The 20650-nt window shown below is 44.8% G+C and overlaps 2 protein-coding genes and 1 non-coding gene across 29 annotated transcripts in view; 1 reads left to right on the forward strand and 2 right to left on the reverse strand.

The window, feature by feature from the left end:
* Positions 1-277: 277 nt before the first annotated feature.
* RPP38-DT (RPP38 divergent transcript) lies at positions 278-1214 on the reverse strand. Its single transcript, XR_006700795.2, has 2 exons — positions 1010-1214; positions 278-788 (listed from the first exon to the last, which is right to left on the reverse strand). It is a non-coding gene; the product is annotated as an RPP38 divergent transcript (transcript).
* A 42-nt stretch (positions 1215-1256) lies between these two features.
* On the forward strand, positions 1257-8146 carry RPP38 (ribonuclease P/MRP subunit p38). Of its 6 annotated transcripts, none has more exons than XM_005564704.4 (3): positions 1257-1666; positions 6126-6235; positions 7197-8146. In XM_005564704.4, the coding sequence occupies exon 3, from the start codon at positions 7207-7209 to the stop codon at positions 8053-8055; it is 849 nt and encodes a 282-aa protein (XP_005564761.2). In that variant the 5' UTR covers positions 1257-1666; positions 6126-6235; positions 7197-7206; the 3' UTR covers positions 8056-8146. The 6 variants fall into 6 exon arrangements, with proteins under 6 accessions (XP_005564761.2, XP_005564762.2, XP_065376413.1 ...); XM_005564705.2 differs by having other exon boundaries at positions 1257-1322; XM_065520341.1 differs by having other exon boundaries at positions 1257-1311.
* A 1204-nt stretch (positions 8147-9350) lies between these two features.
* The window catches only part of NMT2 (N-myristoyltransferase 2), a 64701-nt gene continuing 53401 nt past the window's right edge, over positions 9351-20650 (reverse strand). For 10 of the 22 annotated variants that reach the window (XM_074001110.1, XM_005564701.5, XM_074001113.1 and 7 more), the window contains 3 exons: positions 16597-16764; positions 13250-13387; positions 11409-12761 (listed from right to left, as the gene is read on the reverse strand). In XM_074001110.1, the coding sequence (XP_073857211.1) occupies positions 12741-12761; positions 13250-13387; positions 16597-16764 (327 nt within the window). In that variant the 3' untranslated portion in view covers positions 11409-12740. Of the gene's footprint in view, positions 10261-11408; positions 12762-12942; positions 13090-13249; positions 13388-16596; positions 16765-20650 lie in introns of those variants that run through there. The other 12 variants (XM_074001104.1, XM_074001103.1, XM_065520334.2 and 9 more) reach the window with 8 other exon arrangements.

Here is a 20650-nt window from a genome sequence, read left to right on the forward strand (position 1 = left end):
GCCGAGGCAGGCGGATCACCTGAGGTCAGGATTTCGAGACCAGCCTGACTAACATGGTGAAACACTGTCTCTACTAAAAATACAAAAATTAGCTGGGCTGGTGGCCTGTGCCTGTAATCCCAGCTACTCAGGAGGCTGAGGCAGGAAAATCGCTTGAACCCGTGAGGCGGTGGTTGGAGTGAGCCAGAATCACGCTATTGCACTCCAGCCTGGGACACGAGGGCGAAACTGTCTCAAAATAATAATAATAATAATAATAATAAATAAAGCACAGAAACTATACCAGAAAATAGGAAACAAAACGAACAGTGAAGAGAGTGAGAAAAGGAGGCAGATATATAGAAGAGGAAAAGGAAGAGGGCCCAAGTGAGGCCGGAAAAACCGGGGAGGAGGAGGGGGCTCATTAGGTCAGAAGCAACCTGCCGTCTTCTAAGTTCTGGCCAAGGGTAGATCAACGGATCCAGATTCCTGAGTTTTAAAATGTTATTAGGCTGCTTCATCACTTGTCCCTGACGTTGCAGCGACTCCGATGGTAACTTTAGCCTCCATTGCTTGGAGCAGCCACAGCGTACACCGGACAGGATATTCCGCGCAGCTGTTGCTGAACTCAAGGCAACTCCTATCGCCTTTCTCTTTTCGGAGCTCAAGATTCCTTGCATTATTGCCCATAGGCATGTGTTTTACCCCACACTCCTTCTCCCTTTTATCTTGATTTTCGTGGTGCTGGGGAGTCTGCAGGGATTCCATGGCGACGGGTTCACTGGGACAGGGGCTGGGGTTGTGCGTCCCTGAGGCAAAGCAAATACAGAAAAGGGAATAGAGATAGAGGGCTAAGACTCCCAGGCACTGAAAGGTAGAAACTGGGTTATAAGAGAGAGGGGAGCACAGACGCCCGGAGAGAGCCTGCCCTCGGGATACCACTGGCGGTAGGCTGGCCTCGGAACAACTAGAAGGTCCAAGCCCTGAGCGTCTGGTTACCCGGGCAACTTTATGGTCTCGCGATACAGACCTCGCGCCTGCGCACTGCCGTTGTAGGGGGCCCAGTCCGGAGCCTCCACCCCGGGGCCTAAACTCGAATCTAAAAGATGGGGCCTCGTTGTGTTGTTTCCGGGCCGCGCGACGCTGTGGGCTGCTTTCCCCTTTCCGGAGTGACCTAACACAGGATAACGAAACCTGCAGTGCTCCTAGCGCTTCCGCTCCGCCCCGTCGCGTCTGGGAGGCGAAGCCGGGAGGCGAGCGCTCTGCGCATGCGCGGCGCAGGCGCACTTGGAGCCGGTGCTGCAACCCTCAGGTGAAGGCGGATCCGCCACCGTGAGTTCCAGGTGGGCGCGCGGGGCCCACGTAGGGCAGGAGGCCAGCCCCGGGGGCATCGGGCCTGGGACTCCACGGAATCTGGAGGCCGAAGCCCGCGCGCACGCAAGGCCTCCGCTGCTTCCCCGACGCCTCTTGCGTGGCCGCGGAACCCGCCGCCCTCTCGGTTGGGCTACCCAGTCCCGGGCCAGGCGTGTGCACCCAGAGCTTCCGCGCCTCTCCTCGGGCTCCTCTGCTGGATTGCAGCGCCGTCTGGGCACCAGGAGTGCAAAGCGAAAACCGCACGCCGGCCGTTCTGTTCTCCACGGTCTCCAAGGAGACACGGACCGATCCAGGGGCGGCGTGCAGTGGGGAGGTGAGCTTTGGGTCGGCCGTCGCCCCTCGGCTACCGGCGGGATCCAGAAACCGGAAGTCACCACCGATACCCTTCTCACCTTTACTCCCAGCTGGTCACTACTGTGTCGGGAGATTCTACCTTCTTTTCCGACTAACATGTATTTCTCTCCAGTCCTTTCTGCGGTGTCTCTAGTGTAGGCCACCGCCATTTCTAACCTGGACGACTCCGGGGGCGTGTTTGCTGCTCAAGGATTCTTCCTTTGCCCAGATCCACAAAGATCTATAACGTCTTTCTAATCATGACGCCTCTGCTTTAGACGTTAAAGTTGCTTCACACTGGAAGGCTTGCAAAGGTCTTCATTATCTGGTCCTTACCCACCTTTCCTAGTTTCTCACTGCTTTCTCTAGCATCTCTGCCCCAGCCACACTGAACTTATTGGAACTTGCTTTTTTTTTTTTTTTTTTTTTTTTTTTTTTTTTTTTTTTTTTTGAGACATAGCAGTCGCCCAGGCTGGAGTGCAGTGGCGCGATCCTGGCCCACTGCAACCTCCTCCTGCCGGGTTCAAGCGATTCTTCTGCCTCAGCCTCCCGAGTAGCTGGGACTACAGGCGCGCGCCACAACGCCCGGCTGTTTTTCGTATTTTTAGTAGAGACGGGTTACCATGTTGGTCAGGCTGGTCTCGATCTCCTGGCCTTAAGTGATCCGCCCGCCTGGGCCTCCCAAAGTGCTGAGATTACAGGCGTGAGCCACCTTGCCAGTCAACTTCTTTCTTTTAATGCTGAGATACCTTTCTTTACTCCATACTCCCTTTGGTTGGCATTGTTTAGATGTAGGTTGAGAGGTCCGGCCGGGTTCCTCTTAGTCCCAGACTAAGTGCTCACGCCTGTAGTCCCAGCACTTTGGGAGGCCGAGGTGGTTGGATCACAAGGTCAGGAGATCGAGACCATCCTAGCCAACATGATGAAACCCCATCTCCACTAAAAAAAAAATAAGAAAATTAGCCGGACATGGTGACGCGCGCCTGTACTGTAGTCCCAGCTACTCGGGAGGCTGAGGCAGGAGAATCGCTTGAACCCGGGAGGCAGGCGGAGGATGCAGTAAGCCGATATTGTGCCACTGCACTTCAGCCTGGCGACAGAATGAGACTCCGTCTCAAAAGGGGGGGAAAAAAAAAGCAGTTCCTCTATGAGGACTGCCTTTTCCTACCCCCTCAACTAAGCTAGGCCTCTGCTGGATATTCCCTAAGCATCCTGTAGTTCCCTGACCTTCATGTGCATCAGGCTTTATTGTATAATTACCTGCTGATATTTTTTCCTTGTGGACTGTAACCTCACTGAGGTCTGCGACAAAAATTACTTATGGCCTGGCACATCCTGGATAATCCAGAAAGGTGGTGCCTGTGGCTGAGGGTGGGAGTGGTATTCCAGGCAGAGGGACTAATGTATATAGACTTGAAGGTGGGAAAATGCTGGCCTCATTAAATAGTATGTGGTTCGGTGTTGAGGTCTTGTGCTTGGTGGGGCCTAAGGAGAAAGAGGCTGGTGGGAGATTGAGACTGGAGGTTGGAGGGCCTTTTATGTCACATTAGAGTTTGGGTGGGGCATGATAGCTCATGCCTGCAGCCCAGCACTTTGGGAGGCCGAGGCTGGGGGATTGCCTGAGCCTAGGAGTTGAAAACCAGCCTGGGCAACAAAGCAAGACCCTGTCTCTACGGAGTTGTTTTTTTTTTTTTGTTTTTTTTTTTGTTTTTGTTTTTTTGAGACAGAGTCTTACCCCGTTGCCCAGGCTGGAGTGCCGTGGTGCGATTTCGGCTCACTGCAGCCTCTGCCTCCTGGGTTCAAGCGATTCTCATACCTCAGCCACCCAAGTAGCTGGGATTACAGTTGCGCATCACTACACCTGGCTAATTTTTGTATTTTTAGTTTAGACTGGGTTTCACCATATTTGCCAGGCTGGTCTCGAACGCCTAACCTAAAGTGATCCGTCCAGCTTGGCCTCTCAAAGTGCTGGGATTACAGGCGTGAGCCACCGTGCCCAGCCTATACAGAAAATTTAAAAATTAAAAAACTTTTCTGGGCTTGGTGGTGTGCGCCTATAATCCCAGCTACTTAGCAGGAGGCTGAGGTGGGAGGATCGCTTGAACCCAAGAGTTCAAGGCTGCAGTGAGCCATGATCAAACGACTGCATTACAGCCCGGTGACAGGGCAAGACTGTCTAGAAAAAAGTGTTTGCCCTTGATCTATAGGCAGCAGACGCCTCTTGAGACACAGCTCTAAAAGGACCTCAGCAAAGCCTTATTTTCCTCCCTTTCTCTAAAGCTATACAATCTTACCAGTCAGTATTTTGTTTCTGGATTATATTGCATGAGATTATGCTTATCCAAACTACTTGGCTCTCTTTATCTCCCTAGCAGATTCTGCAGGCGGGAGAAGTTTATAGCCTGTTTTGTGATCCCTCCGGAGCATGGTTTTAAGTATTTACTCTGTGGTGTTTGGATGCGGAGACATGATCTGACTTGCAGTTGCCAAGAGCTCTGTTCCATCCTATTTGTTTCACCCCTCTGTCACTTATTTCCCTCTTCCTGACCACTCTGAACCTGATGCCAGCCCCTCGCGGTCACCGCATTGCATCTGGATGAGCCACTTTTCTTCCTGATTCCCTGAGCTCTGGGGAGCACAAAGATAATGGGGTCAGGGGGCAGTGTGGCCACTGTGAAGGAAGCAGCTTAGGCCCCAGAAGTCTCCAGCAGTGGGCAGTACCGAGACGACCAGGGTGTGATCTCTCACCCCAAGGAGCTGAATTTGGGTTTTCTGTGGGAAGGTGTCTGGGAAGAGTATCAGAGACCAATAGCGCTCAGGGGGCCCTTCCTCGGGGCTGTCCAGCATGGAAGCACCCCGTCCTACACCAGTGGTTCCTGATTGCGGTTCTGAATCAGATTCACGGGGGCATTTATTTATTTATTTAGATATGGAGTCTTACTGTCGCCCAGGCTGGAGTGCAGTGGCGCGATCTCAGCCCACTGCAACCTCTGCCTCCTGGGTTCAAGAAATTCTGCCTCAACCTCCCGAGTAGCTGGGATTACTGGCAGGCACCACTATGCCTGGCTAATTTTTTTGTATTTTTTAGTAGAGATGGGATTTCAACATATTGGCCAGGCTGGTCTCAAACTCCTGACCTTGTGATCCACCTGCCTCGGGCTCCCAAAATGCTTTGGTTACTGGCATGAGCCACTGCACCTGGCCTAGGGCAGCTTTTTATAAGCACAGATGCTCAGGTCTTATTCCTGAAGATTCCAATTCAGTAGATCTGGGTTGAGGACCAACCATCTGCCTGTTTTAAGAAGCCACAGGTTATTTTTGAGGTGTAGCAAGGATTGAAAGAACAGAAAACTTGGAATTTGGAAAACTTGTTGTGACTCCGGGCAGTGAGTCAGTTTCCTAATGCACACATTGGGGAATTCTATAGGAATGCTGTGAGAAGCAAATAATCCATGGAGAGAGTGCTTTATACAGCGATACACTACTGAGGCACACTTGCCTTCAGCATCAGCTACCAGCCTAGTAAATGGAAGTATAAATGGAAAGGACATAACTTGCTTTAGTTTTGCCAGGTGGGTCCCTGTGATTCTAACTGAGCCCCAGGAAGGAAGGGAAGAAAATAGGGAAGAGAAAGGAATGTGTATTTGCCTCTGGGAAGGATAAACAGGATATGCCCTCTGGACCAGTAGTTTATAATATTTTCCCCATTAAGCATCCTTCTCATTTTTCCTCAATGGATTAATATCTTTAAATTTCATTACATTTCCCTAGTCTTCATGAAATTGCCAGCCAGAAAAGTCGGCTCGGGGCCCCCCTAAAAAGGAGGAATGGCCGGGAGTGGTGGCTCACACCTGTAATGCCAGCATTCTGGGAGGCTGAGGTGGGTAGATCTCCTGAGGTCAGGAGTTCGAGACCAGCCTGACCAACATAGTGAAATCCTGTCTCTACTAAAATTACAAAAAGTAGCCAGGCATGGTGTTGGGCGCCTGTAATCCCAGCTACTCTGGAGGCTGTGGCAGGAGAATAATTGAACCTGAGAGGCAGAGGTTGCAATAAGCCGAGATCGTGCCACTGTACTACAGCCTGGGCAACGAAAGCGAAACTCTGTCTCAAAACACAAAAAAAGAAAGGGGAGTGTATGCCTGCATACATATCAAGTGCTGTAGGAAGGATATTCAAGAAATTTAGGGCCCTGGGAGGTGGGGAGACTTACAAAAATGGACATGACAGAATTATTTGAAGTCTTAATCATGAGATGACTGTTCAGTTCTTTAAAATACCACACCTGATTGGTTTTGAATGGCAGAGGCCACCAGAGTCCTTGCAGATTGTGCGCTCTGCGTGGGTGGACATTGTTTACCGTGAGCCCCAGGACCTAGAACGCCACTTGCACACTGGAGGTGCTCAGATCTTTTTTTTTTTTTTTTTTTTTTTTGCAGATAGAGTCAGATGTGTTACTGGGCACCACACGATCACGTTCACTGCAGCCTTGACCTCCTGGGCTCGAGTGATCCTCCCACCTCAGTCTCCCAAGTAGCTGGGACTACAGGTATGCCTCACACTTAGCTAATGTACGTATTTTTTTTTTTTTTTGTAGAGGGTTTCTCCATGTTGCTCAGAGTGGTCTCGAACTCATGGGCTGAAGTGACCTGTCCACCGCAGCCTCCCAAAATTCTGAGACTGAAGGCATGAGCCACTGTGCCAGGCCTAGAGTATTTGTTGAATGAATGAATGGAAGCCCAACTAGACGGCATTTTGGAAAACAGTAACAAGTTATAAGATTAATACCATACAGTCACTAAAAGGTTAATTATGAACAAGTAGAAACAGCATATTTTTAATAAATGAAATAGACGAACGGAATTGTACTACGATTGCAATAATGAAAACTTTCACATATTGCTTGTATAGGAATAAAGAAAAAGTCAAAAAAATGGGGAAAATTAAACCCTGGTCATCCATTGTCCTGAGTTTTTTTTAAAGGGCCCCAGTGGAGCATTTAAAATGGGGTAAGAAAAATGGGGAGAAATAAAATTACTTAATCTTTAAAAAGAAGACAAGTGTATGCTCACCTAATTGGACTTATATAATGAGGCTTGCTCTAGCTTATCAAGAATCAGAATACAGGCTGGGCGCAGTGGCTCACGGCTGTAATCCCAGCACTTTGGGAGGCCGAGGCGTGTGGATCACCTGAGGTCAGGAGTTTGAGACCAGCTGGGCAACATGGTGAAACCCCGTCTCTACTAAAAAAATAGAAAAATTAGCTGGGCTTGGTGGCGGGTGCCTGTAATCCCAGATACTCGGGAGGCTGAGGCAGGAGAATCACTTGAACCCAGGAGGTGGAGGTTGCAATGAGCCGAGATTGTGCCATTGCACTCCAGCCTGGGCAACAAAAGTGAAATTCTGTCTCAAAAAAAAAAAAAGAGAGAGAGAGTACAACCAAGATACTCTTAAGTTATGCAATTGTCACTAACATGAATTTTTTCTGTTGTCATTTTGCTTCTTGGAAGGATTTTTAAAATGGCTGCAGCTCCTCAAGCACCGGGGCGGGGATCTGTCCGTAAGACGAGACCTCTGGTTGTGAAGACGTCGTTGAACAACCCATACACCATCTGCTGGAGCCCTCTGGAGAGTGAGGATATGCACTTCATCCTACAGACGCTTGAGGACAGGCTTAAAGCTATTGGACTTCAGAAGATTGAAGATAGGAAGAAAAAGAACAAAACCCCTTTTCTGAAAAAAGAAAGCAGAGAGAAATGCAGCAATGCTGTTGATATTAGTGAGGATCTGAAGGAGAAAACAGACGCTAAGCAGCAAGTGTCAGGGTGGACGCCTGCACACATCAGGAAGCAGCTTGCCATTGGCGTTAACGAAGTTACCAGAGCCCTGGAAAGGAGTGAACTGCTGTTAGTTCTGGTGTGTAAATCAGTCAAGCCTGCCATTATCACCTCACACCTGATTCAGTTAAGCCTCAGCAGAACCGTCCCTGCCTGTCAGGTCCCCCAGCTCAGTGAGAGAATCGCCCCCGTCATTGGCTTAAAATGTGTTCTAGCCTTGGGCTTCAAAAAGAACACCACTGACTTTGTGGACGAGGTAAGAGCCATCATCCCCAGAGTCCCCAGTTTAAGTGTACCATGGCTTCAAGACAGAACTGAAGATTCTGGGGAAAGTTTAGAGACTGAACCTCTGGAAAGCCAAGACAAAGAGCTTCTGGACACTTCATTTGAAGATCTGTCAAAACCTAAGAGAAAGCTTGCTGACGGTCAGCAGGCTTCTGTAACATTACAACCCCTTAAAATCAAGAAACTGATTCCAAACCCTAATAAGAAAAGGAAACCACCCAAAAGTAAAAAAGCTACTCCAAAGTAATCTTGCATAAACTTGCCATGTCATACTGTTTGTGAAAGCACACCTTGTGAAGAAGCCTTACAACTAATAAAATGAGTTATATTTACATAGATTCATACAGTCCTGTTTGGTAATATTCAAATGTGTAAGACTCTTTGTAACTATGGCACAGATATTAAGTGCAGGAAATATTCAAAAATGGGAATACCCAAACAGAAGTTTATTGAAACTAGTGTTCATGCGTATTTAAATTGACTTCTTCCTTTTCTTTTTTTGAGACAGAGTTTCACTCTTGTCCAGGCAGGAGTGCAGTGGCACAATCTCGGCTCACTGCAACCTCTGCCACCTGGGTTGAACGATTCTCCTGTCTCAGCCGCCTGAGTAGGTGAGATTACAGGTGCGTGCCACCACACCCAGCTCACTTTTTTGTATTTTTAGTAGAGATGGAGTTTCACCATGTTGGTCAGGCTGGTCTTGAACTCCTCACCTCATGATCTGCCCGCATCGTCCTCCCAAAGTGCTGGGATCACAGGCCTGAGCAGCCGTGCCCGGCCTAAATTGACTTTTTCAAAGGCTGGTAGAGTGCCTGTGAGCAAGAATATTGGTGTCCTACAACGCTTAGCATTTTCCTATCAAACCTGGAAAATGCCACAGTAAATGTTCTAGTCAGTCAGATAGATGGAACTGAATTGGGGAAGCATTATCAGTTTTAAAGGAAGGATCCCAAATGCCAAGCAATCTATTGTCTTCAGGAGCAATAATCATTTTTCACTTCATGTCAATTTGACTTTTAGGTAGGAATAGACATGGGCTTGGGAGAAAGGCTTAATATTTACAGAAAAAATAGCAACAACACAGAGAAAGCCAGATAAGGTATTTTGATTGGGAAGAGTTCACCCCCATTACGTGATTCACTTACCTCCTTGGAAATCTAACATGTATAAAAGGTATTATGGTAATTGGATGAAATGTGGCCAAAAGATTTAAAAAACTGAGGAGCTTGTGTTCTCAGAGGTGGGTGTGTGACAAGAGTCCTTCAGGTTAGGAAATGGAGCATAACCAGTGCTCTCTGTTAAGAGTGTTTACAGTGTGTATGGAAAAGTTAGTTTCTGTAATTTAGAAGGAAGGTATTACTAAAGATTTTTCCAGCTGAAAGTCTGGCTGACTCATGGGTTATGCCACCTCTTGATTTAAATTTTACTTAGTGCCATCTTGGCCAAAAAGAAAAAAAAAAAAAGATACCTTATTGAATAGAACATTTTCATGACAGACAAAGTACACTATAATGCAGTTTTAAATCTACAAGACACTATATATCGCATTTAAATTTAGTTTTAATAGCTACTTCATAAGCAGTTTAATTCTCAAAAATGTTAATTAGCAATCTGCTTCTGTTATAGAGGCAAATGTAGTTATTCTATTTAAAAGTGATTAATAATTTGATAATGAATTATGTAAATGACTCTTTAAAGGAGCAGTGTAACTATCACCATGAGGTAAGCGCATGACAAAATTTCCAACTGGCAGTTCTGCAATTATATTATTTTTGAGATGGAGTCTCAGTCTGTTGCCCAAGCTGGAGTACAGTGGTGTGATCCCAGCTCACTGCATCCTCCACCTCCTGGGTTCAAGCGATTCTCCTGCCTCAGTTTCCTGAGTACCTGGGATGACAGGTGCGTGCCACCATGCCTGGCTAATTTTTTTATTTTTAGTAGAGATAGAGCTTCACCATGTTGACCAGGCTGGTCTCAGACTCCTGACCTCAAGTGATCTGCTCACCTCGGCCTCCCAAAGTGCAGGGATTACAGGTGTGAGCCACCGCACCTGACCGATTCTGCAATTATTTGAAAATCTACTTTGCATAGACTTTGTGCCATGAAAATGAGTGGGAAGTAAATTCCTAAATTAGAGCTTTCACTCCAGGTTAAGTCAAAATCTCCTTTACTTAATGCCAGTATCTCAAACCCTGTTCCAGTGAATGAGGACCGTTTTGTTTCTTGAAGCCTTTCTCCTGTTAGGAAAGAACACTAAGGAAATTAGGGTGGAACCATCCGAAATTCGAAGTCTTCCATTGTCTCCAAGAAAGGTCCTAATTATGCACTACTGTGGGGCCCACATCGCCCTCTGGTGGTAGTCTCAGGGATGCCACAGCTGTGGGTTGGTCTTTAGAATCATAGCAAACTACAGAGAGTTCACCTCCTTCGTAGTGACCAAGGTCAACAAAGTCTGTAAAAGGCCAGAAAGTGAGTATCTTAGACTTTGCAGGCCACACAATCTGTCACAACAACTCAACTCAGCTTTGTAGTGTGAAGCAGCCACTGGCAATATGTAAATGAAAGTGGCTGTGGCCAAGTGTGGTGGCTCATGTCTGTAATCCCAGTACTTTGGGAGGCCAAACCAGAAGGATCACTTGAGGCCAGGAGTTAAAGACCAGCCCAGGCAACATAGCAAGACCTCGTCTTTACAAAAAATGAAAAAATTAGCAAGGCGTGGTGGTATGCACCCGTAGTCCCAGCTACTCAGGACGCAGAAGCAGGAGGATCATTTTAACCCAGGAGTTTGGGGCTATAGTGAGCTGTGACTGTGCCATTGTATTCTAGCCTGGGCAATAGAGTGAAACCCTGTCCTCAAAAAAAAAAAGTATGACTATGTTCCAATAAAACCTTATAAAGGGACACAGGAATTTGAATTTTGTATAATTTGCATATGTCACAAAATGATGTCATTTTTTGGCTTTTTCTCCTCATTCAAGGAACTAAAAACATTCTTAGCCTGTGGGCTATACAAAAACAAGCAATGGGCTGGATTTAGCCCACAGGCCATAGTCTGGTGGCCCCTGCCTGGTATAAGATATGACTGGTTTCACTGGACTCATAACTTGAAGGAAATGCCATCATGTCTCAAACAACTCTTTCTGCACTTAACATCCTAGGCACTGGCACTTATAAAGGCAGGAAAAGCATCTACATTTTTTTTTTTTCCGAGACGGAGTCTTGCACTGTCACCCAGGCTGGAGTGCAGTGGCACGATCTCGGCTCACTGCAACCTCCGCCTCCTGGGTTCAAGTGATTCTCCTGCCTCAGCCTCCCAGCAGCTGGGATTACAGGTACCCGCCACCACACCCAGCTAGTTCTTTTTGAATTTTTATTAGAGATGGGGTTTCATCATGTTGGCCAGGCTAGTCTCAAACCCTCAAATGTTTCGCCCACCTCGGCCTCCCAAAGTGCTGGGATTACAAGCGTGAGCCACCACGCCCGGCCAAGGCATCTACTTTGTGGCATCTGAGTTTAGGCCAGGCTACGTGACCTTGGTTAGGATCTTATTTTTCCCATGGATTATTGGCAATATAAACACACATCTGTACACTATGAAAATTTTTCAAATTCTAGATTAAAAACACCATCAGTAACAAAATTATGAATACTTATTTACAAATAAGACATTTTCCATTAGCATGACACATGACAGTTTTCATGATAAAGTCAGCATAGAGGAGTATGTGCAATTTTGCATAAGTAATAAAAACATTCAAACTATCAATGCCCTGATAGCATGAATAAGTTCCACCAGGCATCTCTTTTGACTTTACAGTTTTTATTTCCTTTTCTTCATATATCCTTGATGTTGCTGAGAAGAAACTGAACTTTGCACAACAGCAGAAAAGTCTATAGTTAGTCGTGGGCACAGGCTCTTTCTTTTTTCTTCTTTTGTTTGAGACGGAGTCTTGTGCTATGTCACCCAGGCTGGAGTGCAGTGGCTTGATCTCAGCTCACTGCAACCTCACCTCTCAGGTTCGAGTGATTCTCCTGCCTCAGCCTCCCAAGTAGCTGGGATTACAGGCGCATGCCACCACACCCAGCTCATTTTTGTATTTTTAATAGAGACAGGGTTTCACCATGTTGGCTGGGATGGTCTCCATCTCCTGACCTTGTGATCCGCCCGCCTCGGCCTCCCAAAGTGCTGGGATTACAGGCGTGAGCCACTGCGCCCGGCCACAGGCTCTTACAGAGAGCATAGTGAGTGCTTGCACAAAACTTTGCTTTTGAAGCAATCCACTGACCTGGTGAAGATCAAAGTACAAACTTGTATGTTTATTGATTTGGCAACTCTGCTTATGGAGAAATACATGTACTAGTCACCAGTACATTTTAATATTGCTCTGCACTTAAATAACCCCCACCTGTCACTGAGCTACAGAAGTGTTGATTCCATAAATGTTCCCAGTGATACCATGTAAGGTGATACCAGTAAAAAAAATTTCCAAATGGATCTTTTGTTCTGTTACATGGACAAATGTACCATCACTTAAGAAACAGAAATGCAGCAGTTTATCTCCACACAATAGCAAAGACTTTCTTACATGACTGTAACTTCTACTTAGTCCGTAGAAAACCAGTCCCTTTTCTAAGGGTGAAAAAATACCTCTCTTCAAGAGACAGGCAAAAATTTGAAAATTACAAGACTGTGCTCTTTATAGCCTTTCATCCCTCCCACAAATAGGTCAACAGTGAAAAAAGGATGAACTTTAATATTCTAGCTAGAAATGTGTACAAATGTCACATGTGGACTTTTGTCATCTTTTCTGATTATCGACTACTTCAATTTCACTTGAGTTGTGCTTTTATTCTTCTTTGGAATGGCAGTTCCAGAAATCATTAAATATTAACAAATGATGATGTCAGAGTTCTAGAAATAAAAATATCCATCTATTGTAGTACTAGTCCAACCTGAAGGGAGGGAAGAAATGGAATAGTAAGAAAAATTAGATCGCGATGTAGTACAACAGATCAGTCTTTCTAAAAGCTGTCATAAGGCTCAGCTCACACCTGTAATCCCAGCACTTTGGGAGGCCAAGGCAGGTGGATCACCTGAGGTCAGGAGTTGGAGACCAGCCTGGCCAACATGATCAAACCCCATCTCTACTAAAAATGAAAAAATTAACCAGGCATGGTGGTGGACACAATCCCAGCTACTCGGGAGGCTGAGGCAGGAGAATCACCTGAACCCGGGAAGCGGAGGTTGCAGTGAGCCGAGATCATGCCATTGCACTCCAGCCTGTGGACAGAGCGAGACTCCATCTCAAAAAATAAAATTAAAAAAAAAATAAATAAATATAATAAAATAAAATAAAGCTGTCTTAAGCCTAAGTGAAGCAAGTGCGAAATTGTCTAGGTACATTTGTTGAGTTTACAAGGGCTATATCCACTTCACTTACCTTTTCAGAATCTGTACCTGGACACCTCCAATTGTACAGGTAATACTGCAAATTGCCATCTCCTATACCAAACTTGAGTTTTTCCAAGAATGTCTTATTTTCCATCAAATCCAGTGCGTTGAATACATCAAATCCTTTCTGCCAATTTAAAAAGGATTTAAAATTTAAAACAAAGGACTAGTGTTTTCTGTATTACATATCTCAGTGTAACAATTCTACTACTAATAGCTTGAATATGCATTTCTAATAGAATTTAATGTCTGTGATATATAGCATAGGTTAAGAATTCAGGGTCGGGTGCCGTGGCTCATGCCTGTAATCCCAGCATTTTGGGATGCTGAGGTGGTTGGACCACTTGAGGTCAGGAGTTCGAGACCAGCCTGAAAAACATGGTGAAACCCCATCTCTACTAAAAATAACAAAAATTAGCCAAGTGTGGTGGTGCGTGCCTGCAGTCCCAGCTACTCAGGAGGCTGAGGCAGGAGAATTGCTTGAGCCTGGGAGGTGAAGGTTGCAGTGAGCCGAGATCATGCCACTGCACTCCAGCCTGAGTGACAGAGTGAGACTCTGTCCTTTTTTTTTTTTTTTTTTTAAAAAAGGAAGAATTCAGTTTAAAATTGTCTTATAAAATTAGCAGTGTGGCTGGATGTGGTGGCTCACGCCTGTAATCCCAGCACTTTGGGAGGCTGAGGTGGGAAGATCACTGGAGCCCAGGAATTTGAAACCAGCCTGGGCTGTAGGTGTAGGTATAGGTACAGGACATTGTCTCTACAAAAATAAAAAGATTGACTGGGCATGGTGGTGTGCGCCTGTGGACCCAGTTATGCAGGAGGCTGAGGCAGGACTGCATAAGCCCAGGAGGTCAAGGTTGCAGTGAGCTGTGATTGTACCAGTGCACTAAGCCTGAGCGACAGAGAGCCTCTCTCAAAAAACAAACAAAAAACTATAGTGAATCCGATGAAGTCAGCACGAAAATTCAGAAATGCTAAATCCCAAAAACGTTAAAAATGTAGTATGATGGCTGTCACAGGCATAAAATTACTTACGAAGATTTCAGAAAATATTTTATTCACGTTTAATTTACTTATTTATTTTTAATTTTTTTGAGACAGAGTCTCACTCTGTCACCCAGGCTATAGTGCAGTGGCATGATCTCGGCTCACTGCAACCTCCGCCTCCCAGATTTAAGCAATTCTCCTGCGTTAGACTTCCTAGTAGCTGGCATTACAGGCGTACACCTCCATGCCCAGTTATTTTTTTTGTATTTTTAGTAGAGACGGGGTTTCACCATGTTGGCCAGGCTGGTCTTGAACTCCAGACCTCAAGTGATCCACCCTCCTTGGCCTTCCAAAGTGCTGGGATTACAGGTGTGAGCCACGGCGCCCCGCCTTGTTCCTGTTTTAGAAGGGAACAGTTGTCAAGATGGTTTCATCTCCAGGATTATTAATTATCAGCCTTTGTAAGTCCTACCTTGGCTGAAGCTATTGTCCAGGGACCAAAGTTGTAAAGACTTTAAATAGTATGCAGGCCAGGCGTGGTGGCTCATGCCTGTAATCCCAGCACTCTGGGAGGCCGCGGCAGGTGGATCACCTGAGGTCAGGAGTTCGAGACCCGCCTGGTCAATATGGTGACACCCTGTCTCTACTAAAAATACAAAAATTAGCCATGCGTGGTAGCACGCGCCTATAGTCCCAGCTACTCGGGAGGCTGAGACAGGAGAATCGCTTGAACATGGGAGGCGGAGGTTGCAGTGAGCCAAGACTGCGCCACTGCACTCCAGCCTGGGTAACACAGCAAGACTCCATCTCAAAAAAAAAAAAAAAAACACACACAAGTAGTATGTTTGCTTTGGGCTGATAATGGTAAATACATTTAAGTAAAATTTTAATGGTAAAACATTAAATGTCTTTAAAATGTCAGACAACAATACTATGCAAAATGTGATATAGAAGCAGCACTTTTTATTTTTCTTTCTCAGGGTTTTTACCTTAAATAACTAATTACTGGCCATATTTTGGAAGTGTTGAAAAAAAAGCTGACAATCTGAGGATGATGTTGACTTGGGGATTCAAAGGCACAGGTAAGAGATTTTTATTTTAATTAATTAATTAATTTGAGACAGGGTCTCACTCTGTTGCCCAGGCTGGAATGCAATGGTGCAATCTCGGCTCACTGCAACCTCCACTCCCAGGTTCAAGTAATTCTCCTGCCTCAGCCTCCCAAGTAGCTGGGATTACACGTGTGTGCTATCACACCCAGCTAATTTTTGTATTTTTAGTAGAGACAGGGTTTCATCATGTAGCCTGGCTACAATTAAATGTTGAATTTAATTCCTTTAATTTTAAAATTCAGAGACTATTTGGTTGAATAAAAAAATCGCTGCTAGTTATTCACTCAACACAAATATTCACTCATGTATTAATATTTTCTTTATATATGGAAGAATATCTTTTTCTTATATTCATTATATTACTTCCTAATATATGGGCTTTATACATCCTTTTTTTTTGAGACAGTTTCTGTCACCCAGGCTGGAGTGCAGTGGTGCAGTCTCAGCTCACTGCAACCTCTGCCTCCCAGGTTCAAGCAATTCTCCTGCCTCAGCCTCCCAAGTAGCTAGGATTACAGGCACACACCACCAAGCCTGGTTAATTTTTATATTTTTAGTAGAGACGAGGTTACACCATATTAGCCAGGCTGGTCTTAAACTCCTAACCTCAGGTGATCCACCCATCTTGGTCTCCCAAAGTGTTGGGATTGCAAGCCTGAGCCACCATGCCCAGCCTTATGTATTCTAAGGGTTAAACATTTATAATTTATATATTTTGTCTTTTTGTTAAATTGCAACAAAATTAATAATGAAAATAGCCTCTAAAGTTTCAAAAGAAACTCTTATCAAAATTCTTCCTTTGATGATCGATAGATTTTTAAAAATCCTGCATATGGCCGGGTGCAGTGGCTCAGGCCTGTAATCCCAGCACTTTGGAAGGCCGAGGCGGGTGGATCACAAGGTCAGGAGATCGAGACCATCCTAGCTAACACAGTGAAACCCCGTCTCTACTAAAAATACAAAAAAATTAGCTGGGCGTGGTGGCGGTGCCTGTAGTCCCAGCTTCTTGGGAGGCTGAGGCAGGAGAATGGCGTGAACCTGGGAGGCGGAGCTTGCAGAGAGCCGAGATCGCACCACTGTACTCCAGCCTGGGCGACACAGCGAGACTCCGTCTCAAAAAAATAAAAAATAAAAAAATCTTGCATAAATTCCACCTGTGTGGAAGAAAACACGATGTCTTCTGTAGTTTGGCACAGACATTTGGAGAACCAAACGGCATGAACAGGGAGTGGCTTACCGATTTAGCGAGGATGAGCGCGTCGCTCATGAGGTCCAGCAGGGGCGTCTCTGTGTGGATGTTGTAGAATGAGTAGGCGGCTTTGAGGCTCTTGTGAGCAGGGTGGTGCATCACCGTGGAGGGGAGCGTATAGAAGCTCAGGAAGTCAGTCAATTTACCGTTGGGACTCTAGGAGCAAAGGTGCTGTCAGGCAGAGATCTCCTTGAACCAACTGCATATGTGCATTTCCGCTAACTCTGATCTCTCCCTTGCCCCATAGAAGGAAAAGCAGTAAGTCATACTTCTTTCTGGGCAGTCCAATTTGGGGCCCCTTATATTATGCTGTGTAGAGGCCAAGAAGAGCCTGGAGTTGGGACTTCAGCCTAAGTGCCCGTTGGTGATTTGCACAAAGTTCTTAGGAAGCAGAATGTCATGCCTGTAATCCCAGCACTTTGGGAGGCTGAGGCGGGCAGATCATAAGGTCAGGAGTTTGAGACCAGCCTGACCAACATGGTGAAATCCCATTTCTACTAAAGATACAAAAACTCAGCCAGGCGTGGTGGCACACCCCTGTAATCCTAGCTACTTGTGAGGCTGAGTCAGGAGACTCGCTTGAACCCGGGGGGTGGAGATTGCAGTGAGCCGAGATTGTGCCATTGCATTCCAGCCTGGGCAACAAGAGCGAAACACCATCTCAAAAAAAAAAAAAAAAAAAAATAGAGGCCAGGCATGGTGGCTCACACCTGTAATCCCAGAACTTTGGGAAGCCTAAGTGGGCGGATCACAAGGTCAGGAGATTGAGACCATCCTGGCTAACATAGTGAAACCCCGTCTCTACTAAAAATACAAAAAAATTAGTCGGGCTTGGTGGCCGGTGCCTGTAGTCCCAGCTAATTGGGAGGCTGAGGCAGGAGAATGGTGTGAATCTGGGAGGCGGAGCTTGCAGTGAGCCGAGATCCTGCCACTGCACTCCAGCCTGGGCAACACAGCCAGACTCGTCTCAAAAAAAAAGAAAAGGAAAGAAAGATAGAAGCAGAATGTTCTAAAAGGAAAGCTTCCCTCAGGCTGACAAATGAGTCAATTCTTTAGACTCAGGGAACAGTGATAAAAGCAGTTGTTTTTGCAGAAATAAAAGCTTTAAGGATTAGAGGGTTGCCTCTCCAACTAAAAGATACTGTGTACTATCTCACACTTTCTTAGCACAAGGAAATAACTGTATCAGGCCTAGGTACCGTTGGATAGAGTCCGGAAGCTGTCTGGAAGAGTTTGCAAGCTTGTGAAAGGTCTTACTACTGCACCGAAATATACACATGTGAATAACAGGAGAATTTTGCAGCTATCAAAAATAAGGGATACAATGGATGACATTCATTTCATCATCATTGGCAAACCTTCCAATACAAGAAATTAGCCAGTATTGTTCAGGTTGTTGTAATTATCTGTGGTGGCCTTGCTGACTTTTAGAATATGATGTGTTTGAATTGTGCGGCTGAGGAGGCTGGGCCACACACATGCCATTGCTAGAATTTCTTTCAGCAGAAAAGGGAATTCCAGAAGGATGTATGCTCTGGTTTTCAAATGCTTCTGAGTCATCAGACCTTTCCTCAGCCAGCAAGAAGCTAAAGGGGTTCATCTACAGTGATTCCCTACTGCTCTGTATTAGCAGCTCAGTACTGGAGATGAATTCAACCTTCAGGTTTAGTAAGGATTTTAGATTCTTCTAAGAATTTCTCATATCTGTCTCATACACCGAATTACTGCAGGCACCTGCAGAACCTGATTAGGTTCCCCACCCCATTTTCATCATCTGCTTTCAGAAAACTACTTCTTCACATTCAGATTGCTGGTAAAATTACTCTTTCCTCTCTTGCTGTTAAAATGACCTGAGAATCACCAACTGTTGGGGAAGAATGGGACAATCTGTCCATTGTCCCTCACACCCAATCAACTGTAAAGACTGATTAAAAACAAAAACAAAAACAAAAAAAATGCTCACAACAAAACCCACCATGGCACCATGTCTAGGTTGCTTATAAGCAACTTCTAACAACTTTCAAGGAACAAGTAATCCCTACATTACATACACTGTTCCAGAGAAAAGAGAGGGCAAGCTCTTCAACTCATTCTAACTTTACTATTGAAATAGGACAAGGACAGAGTAAGAAGAGGAAATTAATGGCCAACCGCAGTAGTAGTGAGTATGGAAGAAGATCCTAAGTAAAATATTAGCAAACTAGGGCTGGGCATGGTGACTCACACCTGTAATCTCAGCACTTTGGGAGGCTGAGGCGGATGGATTTTCTGAGCTCAGAAGTTCGAGACCAGCCTGGCCAACATGGTGAAACCCAGTCTCTACTGAAATACAAAAAATTAGCAGGGTGTGGTGGCATGCGCCTGTAGTTCCAGCTACTCGGGAGGCTGAGGCACAAGAATTGCTTGAACCCAAGAGGCGGAGGTTGCAGTGAGCAGAGATTGTGCCATTGCACTCCAGCCTGGGTGACAGAGCAAGACTCTGTCTCCAAAAAAAAATTTTTTTTTAATTGGGAAACTAAATCTAAAAACAGAGGTAGTCTCGCACAAATGGAAACCAAAAGAATGTGTCACTAGCAGACATACCTGAGACTGGCTAAAGGAATTTCTTCAAATAGAAAGGAAATGATAAAAGAAGGAATACTGAAGCATCAGGAAGGAGGGAAGAATAATAGAAAGAGCAGAAATTTGCTTAATGATGCTTATCCTCAAGCATCACTATAAATCAGTGTTACAAATCATACTTGATGATTAAAACAAAAATCATAATACTATCTGATATTTAAGACAATATTTTAAGGTGGAAAAGATAAAGTGACCTAAATAAAAGGTGACTCAAAGTAATAAATGTTGTTACCAATAGACTATAAGTCACATATATATATAGTAATACTCATATCAACCATCATAAAAACTATGCAAATATACCCAAATGCACTATAAACAAAACAGAATCCTAAAATATATTCAAGTAACTCACAACAAGGCAAGAAAAAAGAAACAGAGATACAAGAACCAGAAGAAAAAGAAAGAAACCAAATAATCAAATGGCAGACTTAAGCTCTAACATACCAATAACCACCTTATATATAAGTGGTCTAAATACACCAATCAAAAGAAAGGTCGGTAGCGTGGGCAAAGAAACATGACCCAGCTATAGGCTGTTTCCAAAAACTCACTTCAAATTCAATAACATCAATAGTTGGAAAGTAAAAGGATGGAAAAAGACCAAACAATTTTTAAAAAGCAGGTCTGGTCATAGTAATATACGATCAAGTATACTCTGGAGCAAGGAAAATTATTACAAAGAGAGGTATTACATTATGGTACAAAGATCAATCCACCAGCGGGACATAAAGACCCTAAATATACATGTGAGTATCAAACAAGAGCCCCAAAAGACATCAAGAAAAACCGACAGTGTTGGAAGGAGAAACAGACAAATCCACAATTATAGTTGGGGACTTCCATGCCCCTCTCATCAAGTGATAGAACTGCTAGACAGAAAATCAGCATGGAAACAGAACAGCTGAATAACTCAATTAATCAACATGATCCAATTGGCATACAAAGAACACTCAACCCAACAGCAGTGGTATACACATTTCATGCACCCATGGAATATTCATCAAGAAAGTCCATATCCCGAGTAATAAAACAAACCTCAAGAGCCTTAAAATAATCAAAACCATACAGTGTGTGTTCTTTAACTGTACTTGAATCAAACTAGAAATCCGTAATAGGGAGACAACAGAAAATCTCTAAACACGGCAAAATTGAATAGCACAATTTTAAGTAGGGGTGGGCTAAAGATGAAGTTTCAAAGGAAACCAAAAAATACATAGAAGTGAATGACAACGAAGATACAGCATATCAAAATATGTCAGAAATAGCTAAAGCAGTGCAAAGAGGGAAACTGATAGAACTAAATGCTTACTAGTAACAGGGAAAGGTCTCAAGTCAGTAAGTCCCTCCCTCAAGGAACTAGAAAAGAAGAGCAAAATAAACCCAAAGCAAGCAGAAGGAAGGAAAAAGTAAACATAAG

The sequence above is a fragment of the Macaca fascicularis genome, chromosome 9, assembly GCF_037993035.2.
Source record: "Macaca fascicularis isolate 582-1 chromosome 9, T2T-MFA8v1.1".
Taxonomy (NCBI): domain Eukaryota; kingdom Metazoa; phylum Chordata; class Mammalia; order Primates; family Cercopithecidae; genus Macaca; species Macaca fascicularis.